This window comes from Betta splendens, chromosome 3, assembly GCF_900634795.4.
Source record: "Betta splendens chromosome 3, fBetSpl5.4, whole genome shotgun sequence".
In the NCBI taxonomy this organism is placed as follows: domain Eukaryota; kingdom Metazoa; phylum Chordata; class Actinopteri; order Anabantiformes; family Osphronemidae; genus Betta; species Betta splendens.
This window is the reverse complement of record NC_040883.2, coordinates 10,777,448-10,800,065: the sequence shown is the minus strand read 5'-3', so window position 1 is coordinate 10,800,065 and position 22,618 is coordinate 10,777,448. Positions and strand designations below refer to the sequence as shown.

At 47.2% G+C, this 22,618-nt stretch overlaps 1 protein-coding gene and 1 long non-coding RNA gene across 2 annotated transcripts; one reads left to right on the top strand and one right to left on the bottom strand.

The window, feature by feature from the left end:
* Window positions 1–128: 128 nt before the first annotated feature.
* map1aa (microtubule-associated protein 1Aa) lies at window positions 129–21,732 on the bottom strand. The gene is made up of 7 exons (XM_029145405.2): window positions 21,468–21,732; window positions 20,587–20,688; window positions 10,861–10,943; window positions 10,501–10,641; window positions 3,598–10,414; window positions 3,287–3,510; window positions 129–2,687 (listed from the first exon to the last, which is right to left on the bottom strand). The coding sequence occupies exons 1-7, from the start codon at window positions 21,715–21,717 to the stop codon at window positions 2,532–2,534; spliced, it is 7,773 nt and encodes a 2,590-aa protein (XP_029001238.1). The 5' UTR covers window positions 21,718–21,732; the 3' UTR covers window positions 129–2,531.
* LOC129603899 (uncharacterized) lies at window positions 10,226–11,217 on the top strand. Its single transcript, XR_008694226.1, has 3 exons — window positions 10,226–10,364; window positions 10,467–10,699; window positions 10,815–11,217. It is a non-coding gene; the product is annotated as an uncharacterized LOC129603899 (long non-coding RNA).
* Window positions 21,733–22,618: the final 886 nt, after the last annotated feature.

Genomic DNA, 22,618 nt, shown 5'->3' with positions numbered 1-22,618 from the left:
TTAGATGGATGATGGGAAACATGACGGTCAATGTGGGACCTACACAAATGACTGAACTGAACAACAACAAAGCTAGTGAGGCCTGAGGCTGTAGGTGTGTAGATGGTGTAACAAAACGAGCAACAGGGTTTTTTTTCTCAATAACTGATATTTTTATTGTTCTTTAACACACGTTTCCCTTTTTAACAATAAATCTGTCTTTATATTTGAACTTTTTAAGCATTTAGAGAGATATTAAGAGAATATTGCACTTAAAACAAGAGATGAAAGTAGATGTGAGGCTGAAAGGAGGACAGAAACGTTCACAAGGCTTTCTTTACAGCACAGCACAGCCAGGATACATGTGCCTCCTCGCAGTAGCTTCTTAAATATACATGTTTTAAAATAGCATGTCTATGTTTCTTCAGCTATTACAATACAGGAGAACTAAAAGGTACACATGCACATACAAGCAGGGCTCACGGGAAACCAACAGTTGATGGTTTGCTTCTCGGCAGATGAGTCTGAAAGCCACAGATTTCTTTAACTTAGTTTTTGCAGCTGTTTTGCTTTTGTGTATGTGGTGAGTAAGAAGACGAAATGCAGGAGAGATAAAATGCATCGACACGAGAGTGGCTCGTGTCTGGCAGTCTGGGTGTGGAGTGTACAGTATGAGTGGTGTTGGTACCATCACCCTGTCACTGACACCAGCTTCACAGGAAAATTCTGACGTCGCGTTAACCTGCTCTCAGCTGCTGAGTCTGGCCCAACTAACCAACACCGCTCCAGACAATGGCTGAACCTGCAGACAAACTGTCCTGTAACCTACAGAGAGAAACTCACAGAGCTGTGAGGTTGATGCTGCCAACGTGACAATATGAAGGCAACCAGGAGGTCGTAAAGGTAATCTGCTTCTTCACATTCCAGCCGCTGAGGTTTGGGCTCTGCTCCTTATTTTTTTAAGCGCCATCTATCTCGTGTACATGCATCTGTTGTACATGCATCATTAGAAGAATGAATATAAACTATTCTACAGGTTGTTGTGGTGGATCATAGAGTAGAAACCCTGGTGAGGCCTGTTGGTCCTTTTGTGTTAGTTGGTTTTGTTCCTGGTTAAATCTATTAAATTACTGGAAACCTATCAAAATATATAATCATCAATATCAAATTTAAAATGTCTATGTGTAATATTAAGTTAACAAACTATGACCCAAAATACCACAAAACATCCACTGAATCATTACTGGAAGAGAGTTAAACTATATAAATTAACATTATGTGATTATGGCTAAAAGCAACTTGGAAAAACTATTTAAAAGAAACCAAACACGATAGAAGGTTGTGTTCTCAGCACAGCTTCAGTGCAAATGTCAACGTTTTGCACAGAAGTTAATGTTTGTGCTTATTTCAGTGGCAGTTGCAGGAAATCTGAAATGCATCGGCGGAAATATTGACTCGGTGCTTTAAAAGTGCTATTTTATGTACAACTGCGACCTTTCTGTGCGTCGACAGCCTCGACCACAGAGTCGTGGACGTCCTGCACATCCTCCAGACGCCTCCACAAACACACGCTTTGTTTCCTTCCAGCACAGCAGAACAGAAAGGCACATGTGGGTGACAGTCCAACCCAACCAGCACAAGTCTTCACCAGGCAAACACGACCACATGTTCTTATTGTTGTAGCAGAATACATTCTTCATTCCTAACACAGCTTCTGTCTGAACGCAGCAGCTGATGTGAGGTTTCGTCTACTTTCCTCTATCGAGACTTTCTGCTTGTAAAGATATAAACAGGAAGAATCCAAAGTGCAGCGTCACTGCCTCTGCGCGCCTCTCTCCTCCTGATCCTCTGTGATGACATGTTCACTGGGAAAACACCGAAAAATACATCAAGGACTACAGAAAGCGTTGTAGAGATAAAAGGACTCCTCAAATCCACTGTAAGAAAGAACAGCCACTGAGAACGATTGAGTTTCACTTTGTGAGAACTGTAAAAATGTCATATTTCACTAAATACAGATTTATCATCCTTCCTATGCTACGTCAAATATACTCAAAAGACACATTGAAATGTCAGCAGATCTATCTGAACATATTCTATGTTAGGAGGCACAAGGTTCAACACTGGGACTGTCGATACTTTTGAAGGGGACAAAAACTGACGGCGGAAAGTTAAAATTAGCCACAAAGGATGTTAGATCATATTTCAAAGTGTTTCCCATGTGACATAAATTTACATAAACCACTTGTTTCTCCCCTTTTAAAAAGGACAACAGGCAATCTGTCTTGAAAAACAAAAGAGCCACTGTCTAAACAAGGAACAGGGTTAAGGACAGAAAGACACTTTGTTCCTAACGCAGAGCTTATCAATAGGAGTAAGTAGTAAACGTTTTGTGTAGTGGTAAGTGCCAACCAGTTTAGAAATGAAGACAAATCTCAGACAAAATCTCCCATCATCAACCGGGGAAAAACAAATCCAGAAAGAAATAAAAAGCCATGGTTGTATAGTGGAATTAAAACCAGATCTACGCTGGAGTGCGGAGAAACTGAAACTCAGAACTCGATCTTGCAGGCGGGGAATGACTCGTCCTGCATGACGACGGTGCTGCTGGAGGCCAGGACCATGATGTTCAACTCTTGCTGCCTCTCGTGTGTCTGCTGGTACCACTCACGGGTCACCTCTGTGTCGTGAGTGGGGATCAGTGTCACCTGGGGAGCAAGACACCAGGAAATGTCACGGCGCAGAGACAGTAAAAGCACCGAGGCAGAGACAGGCCATGCAGGAACAAGAAGAAGAAAGAAAGAAAGAAGAAATTAACCCTTAATAGTCCCACAGTGGGGAAATTCGTTCTCTACATTTGACCCATCCCCCTTGGGAGAGCAGTGAGCTGCCACATGAGCGGCGCTCGGGGAAGCGCCATAATTAGTGTCACAACGTTCAAATTGCAGCTTGAATCTCACCTCGAACATCTGCCTTTATTCAGGTAGCATCAACACATTGCAGACTTTTAAAAGTCTGTGCATTGGTGGGAATGAAGGCAGCTCACTTACGCCCACCTGCGTCCTCAGGGCAATGTTAAGCTTCGCCCACTTGGACTGAATGTACCGTACCAGTGGAGCCTGGGGTCTCATTCAAGTAGTAACATTATATTGATGTCTTATTGCTACTAACATGAAGTTGACCTTATTAGCATCACTAAATACTTGTTCCCACACACACAATTTGTTTTGTCAACCTGGTAATCAAACTGCAAATGCTTATGCTTGCTTTGACATCCAGAGACATCAGAGTAAATGTGGAACGTTACCTGTAGGTTCGCCCCCCACTGAGCTTTGCCGTCCAGCAGCGCGTCGAGCACGGCCCGGCCGGGTTCGCCGCCGGCCGCGTCGTTCCCGCTGACCACATAATAAGTGGAGCGAACGCGTTTGAAGAACTCTTGGTCCACGTTCTTGGCACTGCAATGATTAGGAATGTAGGCCAAGTCCACATACACTGGAGACCCAGAAGCAGCAGAGCCAGACTTCTGAGAACCTGGATAGAAAAGCAAAATCTGAATGTCACTCTGCGCAAACGCATAAATCCTGACAACTGTCCCTCTTTTTAGTGAATTCTGGTTACCTGAACTGCTCTTGACGCCATTCGTTAGCCCCTTGCTGGGGTTGTAGCTGGACCTGGAGAGGTCATCGTCTTTGGAGCCTTGTCCATCCGACAGACGAGACATGCGTGAGCTCTTGTCCGTCTCCTTCTTCTTGAGCAAGGCACTGCGAGGAGACGGCGTCTGCTTCACAGGCATAGGAGACCTCTTGCGCCGAGCTGGCGACGCTGATTTGGTTTTCCCAGACGTCTTTTTTAAGCCCTTTGTTTTGGACTCCTTCTTAATTGAACCATGGTCCAAAGAATCTGGATCCACCATACAAACATCTGGGCATGGCGGCTGAGGGCAAGGGTCCATGAGGGGAGCAGGCGGAGGGTCTTGACTCCTTCGAGAGGCCTGATGGCTGCCTCCTCCTGAGGCTGATGGTTTATCAACAGGCATAAAGTCTGTATCCTCATCTGAGTCCACGTTGCCTTCTCCTGTAACGGATGGGTATTCCTCAGTGCCTGGAGGCACGTCAGAGTCTGACTGAGATGCTAGCGACTCGCTGACGGAGGTAGGGGGGGTGTCCTCTGTGGCCAGGCCCAGGCCTGCTGACATGCCGCCATCCTGATGCAGAGAGCTGCTGTCCCTGCTATGGAACTGCTGATGATGGGGTTGTTTGTTAGCCCTTCTCTTGACCGACAAATCCTGGTCATCGCCTTCCTGCGATTCGTCACTTCGGCGTCCGTGCTCCTCATCATCCTCATCGCTTGAAAAATGCCGCATAGAGGGGTTGATGAAGGATGGTGAGAGGTCCTCTTTGCGCTGCCTATACTCCGAGGAGGAATATCCAGGAGAGGTGCGGTTGGTGTAAGAGGATGTAGCTCCCATAGAGGCTTCACCAGCAAGATCCTGATCACTGTCCTCGTCATCATCCTGCTCTGCCCGGCTACACTCCTCAGCGTAGAAAGGTGAGCGGAAGGGCTGGTCAGTTGAAGAGAGTGAGAGGGGGCGAGCAGGATGCTCTGGCTCCACCTCACACTCCTCCTCAAATTCATCATCATGGCGGTAATGGGGGGGGGAGTCTCCGGGCACCATCCCCATCTGGGGCTTCGGCATCTCCCACTCGTAGGAGCTCCTGTAACCCTCTTTGGGTTCCACCTTAGTTTGGCCTGAAGCGACACCACTGGCTGTTGCACCAGCAGGGACCATAGAGCTAGTGCTCATCCCTGTAGGATCTTTGGCTGTGTCTGGCTTGTTGCCCTGGAGAGTTGGAGGCATGTAAGAGCCAAGAACATCAGGCAGGATACCACCTGCCTTCTCACTAGCAGCAGGGGCGATAGGCTTGTCCGAAAACGACAGGATACCACCCAGGCTGCTGGAGGGGGGCCGACGGGTTATCTCACGCATGTAAGTCTCCTCATCCTCCTCTTCACTGCTGTCAGTCTCTTCAAAGTAGTGTTTACCTTCTACGTCTGGTCGTGGTGACGATGTGACACCAAATAAAGCGGCGCTTGCTGCCTCATTGTGCTTTGAAAGCTCTGCAGTTTGGGAAAACAGTCCAGCTGTGGCACCGAATCCAACAGATGTGTCTGGCTTGGACCCTTCAGACCACTCAGGCTTATAGAAGCAGTCAGACTGGGGGCCTTTGTCTGTGAAGCCACCAAAAGGCATCTTATGCTCGTTCTTGTCTTCAGCAAATGTAGAGGATGACGGTGGGATGAAAGACTCAACTTCCTCAAATGGACTGAGGGGAGAGAACCGGGGCAAGTTAGATGTTGACTCTGGGGCTTTAGCTGTGGCAGTGATTTGTTTTTCAGACACTTCCAGGTAGTCGTCTTTGGTCCCAGGGTAGCCAGAGAAGGGAGAATCTATGGGCAGCGACTGTTCTTCTTTGAAGGAGGAGTATTCAAACAGGGGCTCAGCAGAGGCAGGCGTCTCCAACTCGTCCCCGAACTGTCGGCTGGTGGAGAGGGAGCCGGAGGTGGAGGACGAGTAGCTGTAGGCCGAGGAGGATGAGTATCCGGGGGCAGCAGTCGTTGTGTACTGAAAGCTGGTGTCCAGTGATCTCTTACTCAAAAGATCTGGTGTCTTCTGTTTCTCAAAGTCAGGATCCGCTCTGTCATTCTGGTAATAACTGTCCTCTGTTGATTTCAAAATGAAATCCTCTTTAGCCTTGTCTTTGGTTGGACTTGGTAAAAACTGGTCTTTCTCTCCACTTCCATATGAGGGTCCAAACACTGAGGAACAGCCAGAGAAGCCTGTGGCCTCTAAGTCGGTTGGTTTTCCCCCATGAGCAGAGGAACCAACCCGAGCTTCATCTTCCCCTTTTGTGAGTAAGCTGTCTGTCACGCTTGACTTCCCTTGGCTGTTAAAACCGTACCCAGCCATAGAAACCATGAACTCAGGTCTGTCTGAGCCCAGCATTTCACTGACCGGACTCTTTACTTCCTTCTCTGATTTTTCTTTGGCGCCTTTCTCCACATCCGAATCAACAGCATCTTCATTGAAGTCTTCTTCTTCCTCTTCCTCATCCTCATCTTCATCAACTACTTCATCATCATCATAATCCTCCTCATCCTTTGCTGTTAGTTTTCGCATATCAACCTCCAGACAGGCGCCTTTGTCGCTTAAGCCTGTGGCAGCAGGTTTGTCTGTAGGTGAAGAGCTCGTCTGGGGTTTCGTGGTGTCAGAATCTTTTTGTGAGGATAAAGACGTTGACGACGCCTCGGGTCTATCAGCCACCGAAGGGAATCGGCTGTACATGCTGTATCCAAACGGCTCCTCTTTCTCATCGGTAGATACAGAGGAGGCGCCTCGAGAATCAAGCCATGATGATGATGGCGGCTCCTTTTCATCTGAGACACTCTCTGTCATCTTTTTGTTGGCTGTTTCTGGGGAATACGCTTCGTGTTCCTCCTTTGGTAGGTCCTTCTCCGTCGTATCTAAAGACTCCTGACGATACGAATCGGAGTCAACAGAGCTCGTTTTGCTGTCGTAAGCGTCACCGTATGAGAAAGTCTTTCCGTGCACGTAGGGTGTGTCTTGTCTGATGTACACGGCCTTTTCTTTGCCGTCCTTCTGTGGGAAATCGTAGAGATTGAAGTGAACACTCTTCTCAGGCTCTTTGAAAGCGACGCCTGTCTCATCTGGGCTTTTAAAGTCTACTTTCTGTTGGTCCGTTGATAAAGGCTTAGACGTTATGAAATCATCTTCCTCATCTTCATCTTCATCATCATCTTCATGTGAGTATGTCACCTGAGGTTGTGGTTTCTCTTCTGTGCTGAACGACACTTTGCTCGGGCTCTTAGCTTCTGTCTCTGTCTTTGCAGGTTTGGCCTCAAAGGCATAGTCATCATCCAGAAAGCAGCCCTCCTTCGCCTCCATGAGTTTAGCCTTCACTGTAGGCTGTAGACTCTTCTTGGTGTAATAGTCATCTGCCTCATCATCATCAGATTCCTCAGAGGCTTCGAATGTTGTCTTGTCACCTGGCGGAGCGATGAAGGACGTATTGTCTGAAATGGTGACGGATTTCTCTGTTCTGTGGGAATCGGCTTTAACATCAGTCACAGCCTCATCTCTGACCTCTGTCTTAAATTGCTTCTCATCTGTCGGGGAGTAGCCGCTGCTGGTGGGCACAGACTGTGTGGGTGAGGCTAGTCTCATGGTGCTGTCATCTGGACTTAAGCATCTTTCCTCGCTTTCCTGCCTGGAGTGGGAATCCAACCCAGGGGAGAACGATGGAGGGGGTGAAACCGGCTTCATGTCAGCACTGCTCTTGAATGTCTCTGTGCTAAAGGGAGGCTCCTCTGCTTTCACGACCTGTGTGGGAGAGAAGGGAGGAGGGGAGAAAATGGCAGGAGGAGATTTCTCTTTCTCGTGGAGCATCATGGAAGCTGCGTGTTCGTAGCCCTCTTGAAGTTTACCCAGCGGAATGTCGACGTTTGGCGTCTGGTCCTCATCCTCATCATCTTCATCTTCGTCTTCGTCATGGACAGATTTGACCTTTGCGTCCCCCTCTATTTCAGGAATGTTGGGTTGATACTCGTCGGAGGAAGGAGACTTGAAACACTTGTCATCCTCCAGAGAAGAGGTGGGCGAGATGGTTCCTGCTGAGTGGAGGTAGTCCTTCCCGTGTGCCACCTCGGCACGGGAGGGAATGCTGTTGATGGTGTCCAGCATGAGAGAGCTCCTCCCAGCATCCTCAGCCTGCGGGGCTGTGACCGAGGCCACTGACTGGTCCTCGGCTACAGACGTGGCGAACGAGGACAGTTTGTCATACTCTGTTATGGACGTGGCTGAGGAGATATGCTCTTCCTCTGCAAGAGGAGCAGCGATGATGGCAGGGTAAGGCGCCAGCTCGGGCTCAGGGCCGGCCGTGAAGGTCGTAGCTTTGATGTCTGTGGCTCCAGACGCGGCCGAACTCTTCAACTCCTTTATACCGTGCATGGAGTCAAAGGTGCCAGGAACGTCGGGGACAGAGACGTCACAGGAGCCCACGTCGTACCGCAGCTGTGGGATCCTGTCCTCGGGTTCCTCGTGGATCTCCTCATCGGAGATGGTCTGTTCAGTCTCGGAGTAGCCGGGAATGGTCTCGTCTTGGATGAAAGAGAACTGCTCGGAGGCGGACGGCGCTGCCGCCTGCTCCAACAGGGCTGCGGCTACAGGTTTGTGCTCGCTTTGCTTCATGTCCCACTCTCTTCCCGTTCTTTCTCTTTTTGCCTCATCTGCTTTGTATTTCAGGACTTCGTCGTCCTCTGTTCCTTCGAGTTCGGCCTTTTCGATGACATCACCTTCCTCCTCGGAGCTGTCGCTCTTCTTCGACCTGTTTTTGATGTCATACTTTTCCATTTTCTCCTCTTCATACTTCTTGTCAAAGCTTTGGTTCTTTTCAGGAGTTGTGACCTGCTCTGCTGTGTCCTTGCCTTTGTAGCCATATTCCAGTTGAGGGGATTGAGGTGAAGCCGCTTTGACATCTGCGGTTGTAGATGTAATTTTCTCATCAGAGAAAACCGATAGTGAAACTTTAGTATCCGTGTCTAATGAACGTCCAGATATCACGTCATTCTGGATTGGCTCACTCGTATGTTTCGACAGCTCCTCCTGTTTAAGGGCCACAAAGTCCTCGGTGAGGTCCTCGGGGGAGGACACGATGGACCGGTCAGCCAGAGCCGCTGCTGCTATCTCTTCAGGGATGCTCTTGGGAGCGGGCTTTTTCTCGTTGGCTTCCTCCTTCACTGCCTTGTTTTTGTCCATCTTGGGCTTCGCCTGAGACTTGGCCTTGTGCAGAGTTTTCCTGACTTCTGGAGTGAGAGGCTTCAGGTCCGGTTTAGTGATTTTTCTCAGCTCTGGTTTGCTGGAGTCTTTCTTTTTATCTTCCTTGGCTTTACTGTCTTTCTTCTCCTCCTTTCTTATATTCTCGTCTTTCTTTGCTTCACGTTTGTCCTTTTTATTTTCCTTTTTCTCTTTGTCTTTCTTCTCATCCATCTTGGACACCTTCTCTTTTGCAGTCTTTTCCTTGGAGACTTTCTTTTTCTTGTCTGCCACAGGCGCCACTGCGCTGTTTTTCTGCTGCTTGGTGGCTTTCAGACTTTCACTTTTCACTTTTTTCTCTTCCTTTTTTTCCATTTTGTTCTCTTTGGTGGTGTCACTCTTTGACTCGTCTTCGTGTCCACTGACGTCTTTCTTGGCTGCTTTGGAGTGTGGTTTAGGTGAGGACTTGAGACTTTCTTTGCTGTCAGTTCTAGATCTTATCTTAGTCTGTTTGATGATGGGGGGTGGGGCCCCAGATGAGATGTCTTTCTGCGTAGCCACCGGGTATCGCAGGAAGTCCAGGTGTTTCAGCTTCTCTAGCCCCTCAAATATTTTATTCTGTGGTGCGTTTCCTGGGAACAGCACCCGGACTATTTTCTCAGTTGGGCGATGAGGAATCCAGACTATGAGAGCAGTAACTGACGTCAAATAGGGGACGGATATCTCTCCTTCCTTTCCATTTGGCATCATAATCCCTGTCTTTGCTTTACTGTTTCCAGCCCATTTCTGCATTAGGAACTGCATCTCTTTGCTTTCTTTTACAGGATTTAACACGTACATGTCTAACTTTCCAACACCAAGCTTATGGAACAGCGTGATGGGCTCGATGGTGTTGCTGACTACCCTGTGCAGGGGCTCTGGAGTGATGCCGAGCTTGTTGAGGTACTGCAGTGTAAGGGAGGCCTCCTCGATGCTTCGCTTCACCTTCATTGTGGACTCTGGCATCCGAAGCTTCTCTGGAACGTTGAAAAACACAATCCCAAGCTCAGGAGAGATCAGGTTCTTCATCCAGTCACTGTTGGTACTAGAGCCATTCCCTTGGTTCTGCCCCTCCTCCTTTTCACAAATCTTCCTTTGGAACAAGCCATTGATGCCAGGAAGGTTGTCCGCTCCAATGTGAGTGAGCAGGACGGAGTCGATCCTATCCAGATGGCGAACCAGCTTCCAGAAGCAGGATTTGCGTTCAGAGCCACCATCTACCAGGATGTTGAAGCCATTGACAGCAAACAGAGCAGAATCTCCTCTGCCTCCAGGGAAGATGTAACAGCAGGGTTTGGAAAGCTTTAGAAACCCTCCAGAGGTCGGGGGTTCCAGGAGGTCAAAGGGCGACGGCACATCCACAGTCTCTGAGACATACTCGGTGAACTCTGTGACTCCGTCCATGTCGGGGAGGAAGGGTTCAGGGTTCAAGCGGTATTCCAGAAGATTTTGCAGTGGCTGCTGCTCCTGGATTTGGCCCAGGGAGCTCCAGCCCCCGTCTCCCTGACACGAAACGGTAAGTCTGGATGGTTGCCCCAAAAATGCTTTGGACAAGGCCTCAGACACCTGAAGGAAACAGATTTAGGGTCAACATGAAGTACCTGTTGTATGATCCCAGGTGGGCCCAGATGTGGACACTGCAACACACTTACTTCAGAGTTGGAGATGATGTCGGAGAAGTGTTGCCAGGTTAAGGGTCCACCTTGCAGTTGGATGTCGTCCCCCTGCTCAGAGATCTGGCCGCTCAGAATCAGCAACTTATTCCCAGCAAAGTCGGTGATCAACGAACGAATCTGAGTAAAGAGAAGCATCAAGAGCTGAAGTCATCCCCACTAAAAGAGGCGGAACACAGTGAGCTGCACAACACCTTGATTGTAGTCAAATAAGCAATTAGTTTCCCTATTTATCTTTTTCAGGCAATATAATGACAAAACTAGAATGGAATGCATTGCTTGTTTCTGTTTAGGGCCCAGATGTGAACAACTGGACGTCATTGTCCCGGACCTCCTCACCTCGGACACGGCCGCCTCCACTGAAGGATTCACCAACACCACCGTCTGTAGGACTTCACTCTGGTACTGGAGGACCCGCTGGCCTTTAAAGAACAGAGACAAGAAGTAAACTTTATAGGGGAAAAAATAAATCAAACCAATTCAGTTCACCAATTAAAGATTAGAAGCCACAATCTTTAATTGAAGCCCACGTGTGCAACTAGACACTAGTGACGCCTGAGTTTGTCTCAGCTGCTATGAAACAGCTTTGTATTGTTGTGAGTTAAAGAGTGTTTAGTGTGTGAATACAACATCCTACACATGCATGTGGTTGTGAAGGAGGCTCCACCGTCTCATCTTTGACTAATATGTCTCCGTTGGCACCAGCTAAAAGCCCTAAATCAGATTAAACCTGCAAATAAGCTCTCTTTTCAAGCACAATCACAAAAAATCCACGAGCATCACTGTCCGTTGCTATGGAGACGCTTCTCTGGCTGTTCTTGCTGCGATACACTGACCCAGTCTTGGCGGAGGGAGACGCATTGCAGCATTTTTGCGTGAGGGAGGGAGAGTCAGCGCTGCACGGCAGTATGCAGGCAGCAGCACACAGTACAGGAGGTGAAGGCAGTGAAAGCATGAGGCCACGGAATTTGGCGTCTATATTTAGAAAGGTGAAGGATGCACTGCCTCCGTGGCGACAATGTGCACAATCTCATCTTTGGTTTCCTCGCTGAGGTAAAAGCTGCAGCATCAAAGAGTGAAACAAGCGAAACTGGCCAAACATTTGGTGATTGGACGTTAGAGCACAGAACCTGACTTCACACGCACTGTGACCCAGATTACAGCTGCTGCTCTTTCACTGTCGCATCCTCCGGGCTCAGAAGCTGCTCCGACAAGTGGCATCAAACCGATGGCTGTTTGGCTGAAGGTAGAAACAAGAGGAAGAGCTCTGACGACCCTCATCCACTCCCAGAGTAACAAACAGAGAAGACCCGTCACCTTTCTGACAGCTTCAACCTAAACATAGACACTTGGTTTATTAATTAATAAACCGTTGAATCGTGTCCACATAAAGCTGCAGCTTTACTTAAAATGTGGAAATAGATGAAAAACTGTCAGAAACAACAACAGCAACACTATTTTGGTATGAAAGTGATATGTGGTGCTGACTTGAGACCAGATGCGTCAGTGAGCTTTTATTGCCTTTAACAGTTATGATGTATTATTATCACAGAGCTGCCTGATACAAAAGCAGGTATGAGAAAAAAAAGCTGTTTCATAAGCAGAGAACAGGTCTGAATGTTCCCACCATCACAAAGTGGAGCGTTGGACTCACTCAATCACTCGTCAGTCGTAGTTTTAGGTTTAAAACCTGACGTGACATTTCTGTGGGACCCGACTGTCGAGATTCTGACAACCACACAAATAATGTAGTTCTCTACTGTTAAAGTCACCATTGACGACCGTTCAGCAAAGAACGGTCGTCTGAAAGTTAGTTCAGCAATTAAGCAGTAAGTCACGAACAGAGGAGCTTGTTCTATAGCTGGAGTCTAGTTCTGGGCTTTTATTACGTCCTTCTCTGGATCTGTTCAACCTGGATCAACAACCTCCTACCGGAGACAAGTTAAAATAATCTGAACTTATTAAGATCAGATGTTCATCTACAAACTTTACAGGCTGATGACATATATCATCACAATAACTGACAGAAACATCAGTTTCCATGTTTCCACGGTAACAGAATGCCATTGACATACTGCAAAAACTGTTTCTCTGTGAGCGAGAGACAAAACATTAGAATGACCTTTTCTTTTCCAGCCCAGACTCATCAAGCAGCTAACGCAACCAGAGAGGCGTTACCATAGCAACAGCCAATGATGCTTGTCAACAGCTTGTTTTCTTTTTTGCACAATTATTGTGATTGTATTCGAAAGGAACGTTTCTCTCTACTGTCAGACAAATAATCAAATAATGCAAGTCTGTCTTGGCTCTTCTCCACAATCAAAACCAGGAAGTGACATCATCCTCCTGCTGAGTTTAACCCCGACCAGCAGTGCGTGAGCGACAGCATGTTACACGGGTCTGTCCCAACGCGAGCTGCCTCGTGAAGACCGGTCGAAACCGTTGAGAGAATCATTAGACACCACAGTGACGGCTGATGTGAATATAATGAGAGGAGTTAGCAGCTGCTCCGTCCTGCTACTTATTAACACATAAACCGTGGTCATTATGAGGCTGATGGAAGCTCCCAGGTTTCAGTCCAACACTAAAGCGCTGTTTTATGGCCTGCTGACGATGATGATGTTTATCTTTCAGTTTGCACAGATGAGGTTTGTTTCCTTCAGGGAATTAGAAAATATTGATAAATCCATTATTTGATAAACTCCTCAATCTTACGACATGCAACATAAGCCGAGTTTCGTGCAACACAACCTGAGGAAGGAAACGACGGCTCTGAGAGCAGGTGATTTAAGCTGCTTCCACCGGCGGACGTATTAACACAGCAGCAGTTTTCAGACGAGCCCTGAGGGAAATAACCCAAATGACGGCGGAAGGAAGCAGCTGCTGATGCAACAGCAGACTCGCACAGAAGCCTCGAGTTCTGCTGCACAAACATTTACCAAGTCGTAATAAGCAGCATCTGACTGGACGCTTAGCAAAGCTACAACCTGCAACATGTTGGAATCCAGCGGCAGCAGGAGACCCAGAGTCCATCCAGCCCCGGGCTCAGACCCACGACTCCACCTCCAGGTCCTTTAAAGAAGCCACCTGAGCACCAGAGCCTAATAAACCCGTGCGTCGTTAGAAACTCTGGTCTGTGGGAGATGAACAGCTCAGCCCATGAGGAGGCACAGGCACAGCCTTGACTTGAAACTGAAGACAGGCTCTCACCTCAGACCAACGTAGCAGCACAAGGCGTCCAGAACCCAGCGCTGCTTCAGCCCCGGCGTCTCAGAGCCAGCGCTGGGCAGCACGTGCTCATACTCATAAGGAGCGTGGAGCGACCCACAGCGACGAGAGCCGCTGTTCGATTCTAAGCCTCGAACAGGTGAAGCGGTGCAGTTGTTGGGGACTATTTTCAGACTGTGCTACGGAGCTGGTGGCAGCCCGAGTCTAGTTCAGTCTGGTACAGTGAGTCCACATGGGAATGAAGGAGTACGTGGAGTCGTTCGCTGCATCTGGAGAAGGGTCAATGAAAAATATGAAAAATGAAATGTCATCTTTCAAGCCCGTGTTGGTTTGAAGCTCCGGCCGTGGGTCCGTGTCTGCCTCACCCGCCCTGAGGCTGCACGGCGTCTACGCAGCAGCGGGAAGGACATTATACTGAAGGAGGAGCAGCCTGATGCAGCTGGCTTCAACATTATGAAACAAGATCAGTCACAGGAAATGAAAATAAGTTAGGACCTGAACTGCATGTTTGCATTTCAGTGGTCATAAGAAGCCGCTTCAAGGACATTTCAAAGACACCGTAATAAGAAGAATCATATGGCTGCAGATCAACGCTCACGTTCTCATGTATCTCATAAAAGTGCTTTTTGTTCAGTTAATGAGCAGAAAATCATTAAAACGTGCATCATGACATCCCCTGAGAGGTAAAATGATCTTCTTGTCCAATGAATTCTCACTAGTCCATCCAGTTACTGAATATTTGCCTGCAACAAGTTACAATTTCCAAATATGAATTACAGGCTTGTTGTGTGTGGGATCTGTTGGGTTTAGTTGTGTAAGGTCTTAAACCTTACCTTGTAAAGTGCCTTGAGTTGTGATTTGGTGCTCTATAAATAAAACTGAAACAGTGTAAACACAAAGACAACCTGTTGTTTAAGCTAAATTTAACGTTGCTCAGCTCTGTTTCGGGATGAAAGCATCTGTTTGTGTTTCTGTTTCTAGACTTCCTTGGCCTGAACAGACACGCAGCCTCGGCTGTTGCCCTCAGGACCCGAAGATGCGCCGTGATTGCTTTTCTCCCCCGCCAAAGAAATCAGGTCACCCATATTTACTGAGCTGAACTGAGTTAACACTGAGTCAGGGAGGCTCCAGGCCTCAACCTGTGAACTGCGTTATCGCCCAGTAGAGACGCAGCGACTCAGTGACAGCAGGAGGTCGCGTCCTCCGTGATGCGCCTGGTGGTTTAAACAACCCCAGAGGTTTGTGTTGTATGAAGGATGAGAAGGTAACGGCCACTTAGAGGACGTTCAGCATGTCTGGGGCTCAGTGAGGAGGTTCGGGGACTCATGGACGTTAACATTACACACACCTCTCCTCCGTTACGACCAGCAGCTGTAAATAAGAAACGGATCCTTACTCACGGTGTCCGCGTCCTCTACCGCGCACCCTCACGCACGTCCGTGTCGGGATAAACGCGTCTGCGGCCAGATTCCGCAGGATACTGCGGGCATCTGCCTGAGCCGCGACGCGCCGGATTAACGACGCGCTGTTACGAAACAAGCAGCCGAGCCTCGTCCGAACACCGGCCGCTCAGCGTCCGAACCGTCCGCCTGACGACGCGCATCAGCGGGAGGCGACGAGCGTCTTACCGTCGGTGGATGGAGCGAAGGGAGGGGCGGCGGTGCTGATGCTGCTGCGGATGCGGATGCGGACGGAGGCAGGATCGGCCCGGTACAGCTCGACACCTACACTCTGGTATCTGGTGCCTCGTGCTGCCTTCAGGAACCGCTCGTAAATTCCCGATTGCAGGTCTCTGACTGAAATTGCGCCCTGAGCTCAGTCCATTTAGCAGCAGGAATCTTACTAATAAGAAGCCACAGCGGTCGATTTAACTGGGTGGTCTAGTGCATGTGAACGTATAATAATCTGGGAGTCATGCAACAAATAAATAGTAAATGCATTTGTGGATGTAAGTGTCATGTAATTTTGAGGTTCAGGTGAAACAAGCCACATTTAGACTTCTGCTAACTTGACCCACAATAAACCACAGACCTCAACATTTGACTGACACACACACACACACACACACACACACACACACACACACACACACACACACACACACACACACACACACTCAGATGAGATGTGTCTCTTGTTTCCCTTTGTCCTTTAATAAGTAACTTCTGGACATTCTAGCCTGCAGACAGAATAAGTGTCTTGTATAAAAATAGAAAGTTTGCACAGAGCTAAAAATACTGCAGCCGTCATTAATGAGCCGTTAGGGAAGCAGAGGGAGCGTGACCTCCAGGTCTCAGGTCACACAAGCAACAGCTGACTGAGTATTAAGAGCTCTCAACTTTTACATGAGAGCAGTTTGATGAAACACTTGACAAACAACTATGAGAATATTTAGTACATTTAAAACACAATCCGTGGCTTTGTCTTTGTTTTTCTGCACCTTTTAAGCCATTTTGTCTACAAAAAATGTGTTTTCTGATGTTTTGTTGTCCTGGCACTTGTTTTTGTGCCAGGTTCCTCTGCCTCTAAGTGCTCCTCCAACATGCCATGCTGATGTAGCATGGTGTCAGATAACCGCTAGCGTCCTCTGAATGTCAGGCAGCTGTTAGCACGCGGCGGCCGCGCCCTTTTCTGCGTCCTCTCCTCCCTCAGCCTCCCCTGCATCGCTCGCTCACAGAGCAGCTGCTGCAGGTCACATGGTTTCACTATTCGGAGACCAGTGTGGCTCTGAGGAGCTTTACTGCCGTGACCGTCTGCTTTTAACCTGAGCGAGTCCATTCTGCACGGGGACGTTTGTCTAAAAGGCAGCAGAGCTGCTCCGGAAGGAGAGACACGATAAAGACGGAAAGACTTTACTGGACCTGCACGTTTCTAAGCAGCTGAGACAAAAGGAAATAAATAATAATACACCTAACGTTGGCAAAGTTTTGGTATAATTTAAAATATCATTTTATTTTTCCATAGTCGCGTTTACAGAGCTATTTGTGTTTTCAGTAGATTTCTCCACAAACATAATTTTTAGGATGAATGTAATTGTCATTAGCTTTTTTTGAACAGCTGAGCTTCAGCTCCACTTTTTAGCCTCCAGGCTGCTGAACTCTGACGCTGTTAATTGTCTAAACAGTGAAGCTGACAGCGTGTCCAACACAAGCCAAACAGGACGCTCAGCTACACACGGTGCCTGTGGATGTGTGTCCACCACCAACAGGCAGGGGCTAATGTAAAACGAGCAGCGAGGCGCTGTGATGAGTCACCAGCAGCAGATCTGATAATTATTCAGGTCTGTTGTAGCTGGTCCTCACAGATATTATTAGAAAATCAAACAAGGTGGCAAATATGTATTTACAATAACAAGAAAAACTTCTTGAGCATGAGAGTCAGAGATCACTGGCTTTTATCTGGAACTGTAGGTTCCAGATAAAAGGAGAGAGAGAGAGAGAGAGAGAGAGAGAGAGAGATACTCTCTTTTCCCTTTCATGGCTTTCAGTGTGTGTGTTGATACGTGTGTGAGTGATGGAGGAAGCAGGGACCCTCCCTTGTGATGCTCGGCTGGACTGCAGTGAAGCTGTGGGACAGATCGATAACAGCTGCTCAATTATTAATCTGCTCACGTCCGGGCACCACACCCAGAACCAGCATTCTCTGTCCTGGTGATTCTGACCAGGAAACTGTTACCTCCTACACTGTATCAGTCAGTTCTTCACGTGTCACTTTTCACGGCATGTCCCTGTGATTTGCTGTGCGTTTGGGGCGTCCTCACAGAAATCAATAAGGAGAGCGATTACTGTCAGCCGAGCGCGCGCAGGGCGGGAGGGGAGCCAGATGAGCCCGTGACAGGCCCGATGTCGTCACCGTCAAAGAGCAACGAACGGCACGACATGAGGTGAAGTGTGGGTAAAACGTAGTAATACAGTTGTTACACACGGAGCAACTATTGCTGACTCAGCAGTATTCTACTGCCAACTCATGACACATCTCCATCCATGAATGAGGAAGACTGTTTGCTTGATTGTTTTACTGTGTGTGTGTGTGTGTGTGTGTGTGTGTGTGTGTGTGTGTGTGTGTGTGTGTGTGTGTAGCTGGCTCCTCTGGCAGCCATCATTCTTCTAGCCTGTCATGTTGAAGCTGCTGCTCCTCCCGTCGCGCTCTGTGATCTCCCACCCAGACCGACAACATGTCGTGAAACAGAAGCTACAGAACAAATGTGAATTTGTCTCAAAGTCAAGGAGGTTCGAGGTTCAGGTGCTCAGCCTCGGCCTTCTGCCCAGCCTTATCCTTAACAGAGCTGTAAACATGATTTGTGTGTGCTGATATTTATGTGTACGCACCTTCATGCTCTCCTGATGAGCTTCACTGCCCATTGCTGACTTCATCTCCCCTGATGCGACAGTGTTTGTTTATGAGCTGCAGGTTCAATGAGCCTTCAGTAATTGCAGCTGCATTCCCACAGGCCATGACTGCCGTCTTCCTCCTCCTCCTCCTCCTCCTCCGCCTCCTCCCCTAGGATGAAACCTGTGCGCTTCTTCCAGACTGTCCCTGTGCCTCATCAGTCAATCAATAGAAGGCTGAGACTCTAATGGACACGCAGTGATGGATGCACTAATCATCTGGGTGTTATTGTGTCTGTTTCATCATAGACAATGTGTCAAAGCCTCACGGCTTCTACAGCATATTTAGATGGTCACCATAAAGAGAAACGGTTAAAGGTCAAACTAGAGGTCGAGCAACAGTAGAAAAAAGAAGCCATACTCTCCATCAATGTAACATTATTAGCATTATAGACAAATTCTCCTCGATTCTAACGAACCAGCTTGCACGTTTCTGTCCTGCCTCTGAATCTGAGTGTTTGATTCGCTGTCAGCCACCATCTGCGTATTAGCATTCAAGGTACAGACAACAGGAGCCATATTGTCGGAGGCAGGAAATCCAATCTTCCAAACCCCGGGTGGCTCTGCCGTCAGAGAAAAGTAAACACAAATCAATCGGGGATTTCTACGTGAAAGGAGCAGCTGGACAAAAAGACGGCCTTCGATTTGAAGGTGCACAATCCTCTCGTCTGCCTGGATCTGATCAATTTTCCAATGTGACCTTTGCAGGTGTCTCATCCTCTAGAGGCTGAAACCACAAACTAACCAAAGGCTCTAAAACACACATTCCCTGCTAGTGGAAATCTAACATGGGGAAGGTTGTAGAGCGGCAGATACAACGTGGAAGAGGTTGGTTTTAGCGTTTCTGTGGAATGTGCTGACATTTAGAAAATGCAGATGAACCACAGCCTTTATACCTGAAAGAGGTTTTAGCTGCTGCCATTTCGGTCGGGCTGTATTTTTTCCCTTTTCCTGTTTGAAGCCGGCGCCACAGGCGTCGTGGCATTTTAAATCTGCACTGTGAACATTCATGGCCTCAGTTCATGTTCTACATTTACTTATGTTTACTTCAAACTGCTTCATTCCTGTGTCCAGTTTCTGGACATTTCTCTCCAAACATCTAAAGTCTAAAGGCTCTAAAGTTCCCTACAGTTTCACTGGGTCAACATCAGTTCAGTCCAATCACAGTAGAAGTAAACTCACCCTTTGACCTGGATGCTTTTTTCTAAACCTGCTGAGAACATCTAAATGTGTTGAAACCTTTAGATCTTTACTCTTAGCTTGTAAAATGTTTTTCTGCAGTGATAGAATGAACGAAAGGCTGAGCAGGAAATAGTTCATTACAATAATCATATGATATGAGGTAAAGGTCTGCAGACTGGATGCTGTGACGACCTATAATCCAGTTATAAGTTCACTCTGCTGTGCACCATCACCTATACGATATATTAAATTACTTGAATTGTAAAATGTGCACAGGTCGGTGTTTGGAGCCGCTGGCCGTCTAGACTGATGCTGGAAACGACTGTAACACAATCCTGTTATATACTGCAGCAGATGACACAGCTCTCTGCTTTAATCCTCACTCATCCCTGGACGTTCACACGAAGTTGGTTCCCAGAGAAAAGTCGTTGGCTTCATACAGAGAGTCTGTCACAGAATGACGTGGGAAAAATTAGTCATTTATGCACAATGTTTGATCATTGATGAATGTGGCAGACAAATAGTAAGCGTTGTTGGTGTGTTGGTGCTTGCAGTAGTGCGGGATTCAGTGGGAGGGTTGAACTGAAGTGCGCTGTGTTGTATCGCCTTCACCCGACCACCGCTCAGCCCTTGCCTCCTGCTCTCTTCTCACTGTCTCTATTTACTGCCTATTCAGGCGTTCCAGCATCCGTGTCCTGTCTGGCTGCTGTTTCTCAGATGTGGTAACATTCTCAGAAATATATCTACAGCCCGAACAGCTTAGATCACAAATTGGTCAAATGGGCTCTAAGAGGCTTATATACTCCAAACATACATCCACCGCAGCACAACTGACAGATGCTGCTTTCTGCTCTTTACGTAACACAACCAGCCTCAGAAGCGTGTGGGAGGATGGATGTGCATCAAGATCTGACAGCTTATCAAACATTCGGCCGATGCTGAGCTGCTCCTGTGACCCTTCTGAGCTGCAGACGATGATCTGAGAGCCACACAAACAAGGCTCCATTCAGCAGCTACCAGCAGCCCCAGGAATTTAGATGCTCTTCTAGCAGATCATGTTCACTGTCACATCCCTCATTGATTCCAATCCTACATGCAGTCTGCATATGAGAACCCGATCAATATGAGCCGCATCACAGAAAGAGGACAGCGAGAAGCAGATCTGTGATCTGATCTGTCAGAATGTCTACAGGGAGATGTTGATATGGTCTCAGCTCACAGCTGGCGAACAAGCAGCAGGATGTGCCACACAAAACAACTGACTGACCTTTGACCTGTGCTGAAAACTGTGCAGTGTGTCTGGTCTCAAACAGCTGCAGCTCTTTGTTCAGGTCACAGACAGAAAGATCCAAGTTCCAGGAACGCAAACCTGTGAAAACCAAACAACATTGCTCTGTCAGATTTGTCCAACTGACCAGTAAATCTTGAGTAAATATGTATTTAATACAGTTTTAGTCAAAGTGAGTACTAAAGGAATGTTAATGTCTCACTAACAACCGGCAGAAGTCTGTTTGAGCGATAAGGCGTCAGTGATTCATTTAAATTGGTGAATCCTTTAATGTTTACAACTCCAGAAATTGTGTACAGTAAATGGTGTTTTTTGTGTTTTTTGTTCTGATGCTGATTTTTTTTTACAGGACGTTTGCATGTTCTGCATCATAAAATCAATGACTTTACAGGTAAAAGTAACATGACACTTGTTAACATTTTTAGCAAAGCAGACATACGATGCAGTGCTGCACTGAAACTGTAGGAGGTGAGTAGAATTGGATCCAAAGGGAGTGAAACTACCAAAATGCTGATAAGACTTTTAGAGATTTTATCTGCCGCATTTTATAAATATTAAATGAGTGACTGAGGCGTTTGGAAAACACACATTACTGAAAGGGAGCATTTAAAACAAGGAGAAAAGGGGTTGAGCCAAAAAATCGCCATGAAATATTAATACACAACTACACCTCTGCAATAATGTATAAGCACTGGATAGTTTAAAATAAGTTGTGGATAGTTAATACATTTTGTTAACATTAATGTTAATGTTAAGCAAGCAACAATGCATTTAGAATATAGTCAGACGGCTCAGGGATTTGCAAAGAAGCCAGAGACCTTTCACTCTTATTCCCTGCGGATTCTGACCTTCCCACTCACCCTGTACAATCTGGTTCCTGGCAACGTCGAGGTGATGACTGGTGGAAATCTCTCCGATCACGATCAGCAGGCGATACAGTCTGTGCTGGGACGCGGCTCCGGTGTGCTGTCCATGGTGCTGAACACACTCCTCTGCTCGCTCCACTGAGGCGGCTGCCGCGGCGATGGGCATTTCCATGGTAACACTGCCACTAGTGGACGCGGAGCCCTTTTCCATCTCCATGACAACTGCATCCAGAGTAAGCACCATGACAGTGCAGGGCGGGGTGGGAGGGCCGGGGGCGGGGCTACATGTAGGGTAAATCTTTGATTGGATCCCAGGTTATGTGGCTATTTGATGTCACAGCTGCTTATTGGACGAAAAGAAATCATGGATATAAGAATTTATGTTGATATCATGTATCTGACACTGACGAATGGTTATGGTGGAGATAATGAAGACAACAGTGAAGGTTGAGATGCTGCTATATGAACTGTATGAATTAAATATAAAAAAGAACATCCATGCTTAAGTGCTTCAAAGTGTTCTCGAAACCATGACTCGGCACTCACAGCCAGAAACTGCCTTCAAACAAGCTTTGTCACTGTTCTTATATTAAACATCAGACAAATAAGGAGTTTGTGGCAAACAAAGGTTCTATTTATATCATTGTACCAGGCACCGTCCTTTGGTTGTTAAACTGACACCTCTTTGTTCCCACAATGAGCAAACAGAGCTTTGTCTGTGCAGACACGACAAAAACTCACAGTGACTGTGGAAAAAAGTTATTTTAGGCCTTAAATAAGTGAAAAATGACAAACTTTAGTTATATCATCGCTAAGTCATAGTCTTGATGAAGGATCGCTCAATATTTTTGAATATGCTTGGGAACATTAGACACAATTGTTGCTCCACACTATAAATTATATAATCATTTCTTTTCATTTCATTTCATTTTCATTTTCATTAATTGGTCAGCTAGAGTCAAAGCTGTCTTAAGCTCTGGTTGATGAGTTAATCGGCGTGCGACAGGTGAATAAACAGCATTTGTCCATCACTCATACTACAGTGCCCTTGAGCAAGGCCCTGTTTCTTTCTGGATGAAAGCACTTAAATGCTACAGTTACATAATCAGACTTGGCAAATGACAAAAGTCTTAGATTTGTCTCCA

Excerpts from the sequence above, each read along its gene's own strand:
- map1aa (XM_029145405.2), bottom strand. The coding sequence starts at position 21,717 with ATGGTGCTTACTCTGGATGCAGTTGTCATGGAGATGGAAAAGGGCTCC. Across the intron at positions 10,642-10,860 it reads TGGAGGCGGCCGTGTCCGAG|ATTCGTTCGTTGATCACCGA; the intron begins GTGAGGAGGTCC and ends CTCTTTACTCAG. Across the intron at positions 3,511-3,597 it reads TGGCGTCAAGAGCAGTTCAG|GTTCTCAGAAGTCTGGCTCT; the intron begins GTAACCAGAATT and ends TTTTCTATCCAG.